Here is a 5,498-nt window from a genome sequence, read left to right as displayed (position 1 = left end):
CATTGGTAAGTATTTAGTATTTCAGGAGTAATTTTATGTTTTATTATCAGCAACTACCATTTTTTACATTAATGTATTTTGATCCAGTTTAATTTGTCCAGCACTTGGGTTTTTATATAATATGTTATTATATAAAATGACACCAACAGTAGGTGATCAAATTGAAAGCAAGAAATGAAAATAAAATAACAAATCATATGCACAGAATTACAGAATAAGAACTGTAAATGAAGAGCATATTCAGCTTGCTACTCTCAAGAAATAATGCCTGAAAATACATTTTACTTCTGCTCTTGTGTAATGTTGAGAAGTGCTTAGAGATTATATGTAATCACTGTAAAGCAAATGTTAATCCTGGTCTCACTTTATCTGTATGATTTGTTTAGGGCCACAGATGGACAACCTGACATTCAGATACAACATACTCTTAGTGGAGGGACTGAAAGTTACACCTCAGTCCAGCCATCTTGCATTCATCCTTCTTTTGATTGCTTACATATTTATAATGGTAGCTAACATTGGGATTTTGATTCAGATCTCAGCAGAAAAAAGTTTACACCAGCCCATGCATATTCTTTACTGCAACCTGCCACTGACTGATGTACTTGGCACAACTATTATTGTTCCACACTTGTTGAAGTATATTTTTATAGAACCTTCTGAGCGCTACATCACATATGTGGAGTGTGTTATTCAAATTTTCTTTGGACATTTGATTGGAACAACATCCCACACTGTGCTGATGATCATGGCCTTTGATAGATATGTGGCTATATGTAATCCATTGCGATATCCATCTATAATGACCCATTCTATGGTGGTTAAACTGTCAGCAGCAGCCTGGGGTGTTGCAATTGTTCTGGTGGGAATTATGCTTGGCCTTACTGTGCGTCTGTCTCACTGCAGATATGTGATTCAAAATCCCTTTTGTGACAATGCTTCACTGTTTAAACTTTCTTGTGAAAATGTGGTTATTAATAATGTTTATGGATTAACTTTTACTATAGTTTTACTCACCTCCTCATTGGGGAGTGTGGCAATAACATATCTCAGGATTGCAATTGTATGCTTTAAAAGCAAAAATAAAGCCACAAACAGCAAGGCCATAAAAACCTGCAGTACTCACTTGGCTTGTTATGTAATCATGATGGTCTCTGGATTCACAACCATTTTTCTCCATCGTTTTCCTGAATTATCTGATAGTCGGAAACTATCTACTATATTATTCCATTTTGTACCTCCATGCTTGAATCCCATAATATATGGTCTGCAAGCCAAGGAAATTAGGCAGAGGATTTTTCAACTATTTAATAGAAATAGAGTTAATTCTTAGTGATTTTTGTTCACTTACATTTATGAAAGAAAGAATCTCTGTAATGACAGTACAGTGGAATGATAAAATATATACTAGTAATCCCAACATTTCACATTTGATGGAAAGAGTTTTCACATTTGTATACAGTGTCAGAGTTTACACACATGTTAAATTTATGTAATTTGTTATTAATATTTGGTCATGTTACTGTGACATGCTAATGTTTATATGTATTAAGAAATGAATTCAAGTTAAAGCACCACTGATGAAGCACTGCATCTGTGTGTTCCCTCTCTTAATATTCTCCTTTTTCAGGAGTGCTACATAATCACACAGCTTAATTGCCTCTCTCTCTCTCTCTCTCTCTCTCTCTCTCTCTCAAATTTATTTATTTTAGGCTTTATTGTCATGACCGTATACAATGTACAATGTTGCCAAAGAATTCATTAACAAAATACAAACAAACAAACAAACAAAACATGCATTACATACATAAAAAATTCAAACATTAAAATATGATTATTATTAATAATAATAATAATAATAACAACAACAACAACAACAATAATAACCATACAGGTAAGTGCATAAAATGTAAAGAAAAGTAACTACAGAGAACAATGAGTAACACTAAGTGTCAAGTGTGTGTTTCTAATGCTCTCATATTTATTGCACTCAGTGAGGAAGTATAGCTCATCCTCTATGACTCCTTGAGTGCAGTGTGAACACAGTCTGTTCTCTCTGGGTCTCCAGTTCTGTCTGTGCCGACCCGTCTCTACAGCCAGACTGTGCTCACTCACACGATACTTCGTAAGGAGATTCCTGTGATGGTAGTCTTTAATTTTGGTCAGATATGATGCCAATTTATATTCTGCCTTTATTTTTGGGAAATAAGTTTGTTTATTTCTTTGAGTTTGCTGTGCCAATGATGAATGTATTCTTCTAGGGTTGTGTTTTGAATTTGTTTTAGTTTTGCCTGCCTGAACTGAATTGATACATTCAGCTGATATTTGTACACTAAATACAGTAAAGGGTCACTCTGGGTGTGCTGTTCTGTGTATAAATGCACAGTGATGGTGATATTCTGGGGAAGAGTCTGACAGGTAGAACCTAAACTTACTGGCTCTCTTTTGAATGTCAGTCAAAAGAGGGAATCTGCCCAGTTCTGCCCGACAGCCAAGGTTAGAAGCACTTCTGTGAACTCTCAGGATATTTTTACAGAATTCAAGGTGGAAAATTTCAACTGGACTTTTGTCCCAGGATTCATAATTCAGTTTATATTTGGGGCCCCAGATTTAGCTGCCATACATAAGTACGGGCTTGATGACACTGTCAAACAATTTCAGCCACAGTTTAATAGGGAGGGTAAATTTAAATAGTGATTCCCTATCTGTCACTCACTCGACGTTGTGTCGATGTAGTGACATTAGGGGTCACTCTTGGGAGCCTGAGACACCTCTGGTCTTTGATAAAAGGCCAATGAAAATTGGTGAGTGGTATTTGCATGCCACTCCCCCAGACATACGGGTATAAAAGGAGCTGGCGTGCAACCACTCATTCAGAATTTCTCTTCGGAGCCAAACGGTCAATGTCTACTGAGCTGACTGTTCATTCACCTCTGCTGGATCTGATGGCGCATTTCAGCGGCTTCTCCCTCCTCTGCACTGGTGCACTGCAGAGAACGCCCCTGGGCACTTCGGCAGAAAAAAGAGAGTATATTTTCCTGAAAGAGTATATTTCTCTAAAAGAGCGGCACACACGGAACGTCTTTTTAAAGATGCGTCTTTTTAAAGATGTCTTTCTGTTTGTGTGTTATTCCTGGTTGCGGTCGTTACCTCTCAACTTCAGACAGTCACGATCGCTGTCTTTCGTGTCTGGGCTTGACCCACACGGAGGCAGCATTCGTGGATGGTTCATGTTCTCACTGCGAGAACATGACCATGGCAACGTTGCGATCGCGGCTTGTTTTCGTAAGAAGACGGTCCCATTTGGGGACCCCACTCTCACGGTGAGTTCGACCTCTTGTTCGGAGCCCGCGAAGCTAATGAGCTCTCGAGCGCAGCATCGGAGAGTGGACTTGTCCAGTCGGACGCAGAAGTCTCAGCTGGGCTCCCCCCTTTGGGGACGATTGCCCAGTCGCAGGCTGATGCGGAGATGACGGACATGCTTTCCCGGTCGGCTGCGAGCGTCGGGCTAGAGTGGAACCCTCCGCTCTCCCCTGAACCCTCGCGGCTCGATGATTGGTTCCTGGGCTCGCGTCGCAGCACAAATCTGCCACGCCCCGCTCCAGTGCCTTTCTTCCCGGAAGTGCACGAGGAGCTGACAAAATAGTGGGAAGCACCTTTCACTGCCTGGTCCCGATTTCTCAGTTCCCCTGCCCTCACTACCCTAGATGGCGGGGCGGCCAGGGGCTATATGGCGATTCCCCCGGTGGATAAGGCGCTCACAGTGCACCCATGCCTGCAGAGCGCCGCCACCTGGCGCGGATGCCCAAAGCTCCCGTCCAAGCCCTGCAGGTTCACGTCGTCCCTGACGGCCAAAGCCTACAGGACAAGCCGCCTCTGCCCTGCACTCCATGGCTCTCCTGCAGGTCCACCAAGCCAAGGCGCTAAAAGAACTGCACGAGGGTAGTTCCGCCACAGATCTGATGCAGGAACTGCGCTCGGCGACCGACCTCACTCTCCGAGCGACGAAGGTCACAGCGCGGACTCTTGGGCGGACGATGTCCACATTAGTGGTCCAGGAGCGCCACCTTTGGCTCAACCTGGTCAAGATGGGTGAGGCCGACAAGACACGGTTCCTTGCTGCCCCTATCTCCCAGACTGGCCTATTCAGAGACACCGTCGAGGACTTTGCCCAGCAGTTCTCGACGGTGAAGCAGCAGATGGAGGCTACCTGGCATATCCTGCCCCAGTGCACACATCCGCCCCCGATGTGACAGTCTCCACGGTTGCAAGGACAGGCCTCTTCCTCCCCCATCCCAGGCTGTTCCGGGGGTGGTCACAAGGAGCCAGGTAAGTGCTTCGATTTCCCTAGACTCAGCACGGCCACGACATGGTGTGGCACCTCGATCTCTGCCCCGCCACGAGGCCCCACCTGCTGGTATGTCCGACGAGGTTGACCCTTTGGTCCCCTTCGCGCAGAACTTGGATGCGTGGCTTGCGCTTTCCAATCCATTGCATTGGCTGGTCTGGACCGTCCGACTCAGCTACGTGATTCAGTTCACCAGGCATCCGCCCAGGTTCAGCGGTATCCACTTCACCCTAGTGAAGGACAAAAACACTGCTACCTTGCGCGCGGAGATCGCCACCCTCCTACGGAAGGGTGCGATAGAACCTGTCCCTCCAGCCGAGATGAAGAAGGGATTTTACAGCCCCTACTTCATCGTACCGAAAAAAGGCGGTGGGTTGCGGCCAATCTTGGACCTGCGAGTACCGAACCAGGCTTTACACAGACACCCATTCAAGATGCTGACGCAAAAACGCATTCTGGCGAGTGTCCAGAATCAAGATTGGTTCACGGCAGTAGACTTGAAGGACGCGTACATTCACATCTCGATTCTACCTCGACACAGACCCTTTCTCCGGTTTGCATTCAAGGGTCAGGCGTATCAGTACAAGGTCCTCCCTTTCGGCCTCTCCTTGTCCCCTTGCGTCTTCACGAAGGTCGCAGAGGCAGCTCTTTCCCCATTAAGGGAGGTGGGCATTCGCATTCTCAACTATCTCGATGACTGGCTAATCCTAGCTCACTCTCGGGACATGTTGTGTGCACACAGAGACTTGGTGCTCTCGCACCTCATCCGATTAGGGCTTTGGGTCAACTGGGAAAAGAGAAATCTCCTCCCGGTTCAGAGCATCTCTTTTCTCAGTTTGGAGTTGGACTCAGTCTCATTGACAGCGCGCCTTATGAACAAGCGCGCACAGTCGGTGCTGACCTGTTTGAAGGCATTCAAGCAGAAAACAACGGTTCCGCTGAAACTCTTTCAGAGGCTCCTGGGGCATATGGCATCCTCAGCAGTGGCCACCCCGCTCGGGTTTATGCATATGAGACCGCTTCAGCACTGGCTTCAGACTCGAGTCCCGAGATGGGCATGGCACCGCAGGACACATCACGTGGTCATCACGCTGGTCTGTCACCGTCTCTTCAGCCCTTGGACCGACCTCTCATTTCTATGGGCAGGCGT

The 5,498-nt window shown here is 45.8% G+C and overlaps 1 protein-coding gene across 1 annotated transcript; it reads left to right on the top strand.

Annotated features, from left to right (window-relative positions):
- Positions 1-394: 394 nt before the first annotated feature.
- On the top strand, positions 395-1,333 carry LOC127431359 (olfactory receptor 52N2-like). Its single transcript, XM_051681778.1, has one exon. The coding sequence runs from the start codon at positions 395-397 to the stop codon at positions 1,331-1,333; it is 939 nt and encodes a 312-aa protein (XP_051537738.1).
- The last annotated feature ends 4,165 nt before the right edge of the window (positions 1,334-5,498 follow it).

Source organism: Myxocyprinus asiaticus, chromosome 40, assembly GCF_019703515.2.
Source record: "Myxocyprinus asiaticus isolate MX2 ecotype Aquarium Trade chromosome 40, UBuf_Myxa_2, whole genome shotgun sequence".
NCBI classification, from domain to species: domain Eukaryota; kingdom Metazoa; phylum Chordata; class Actinopteri; order Cypriniformes; family Catostomidae; genus Myxocyprinus; species Myxocyprinus asiaticus.
Note: the sequence above shows the minus strand (reverse complement) of the source record. Positions and strands in the feature narration are given on the sequence as shown.

What these genes read in the sequence shown, in the direction of transcription:
- LOC127431359 (XM_051681778.1), top strand. Translation starts at nt 395, where the DNA reads ATGGACAACCTGACATTCAGATACAACATACTCTTAGTGGAGGGACTG.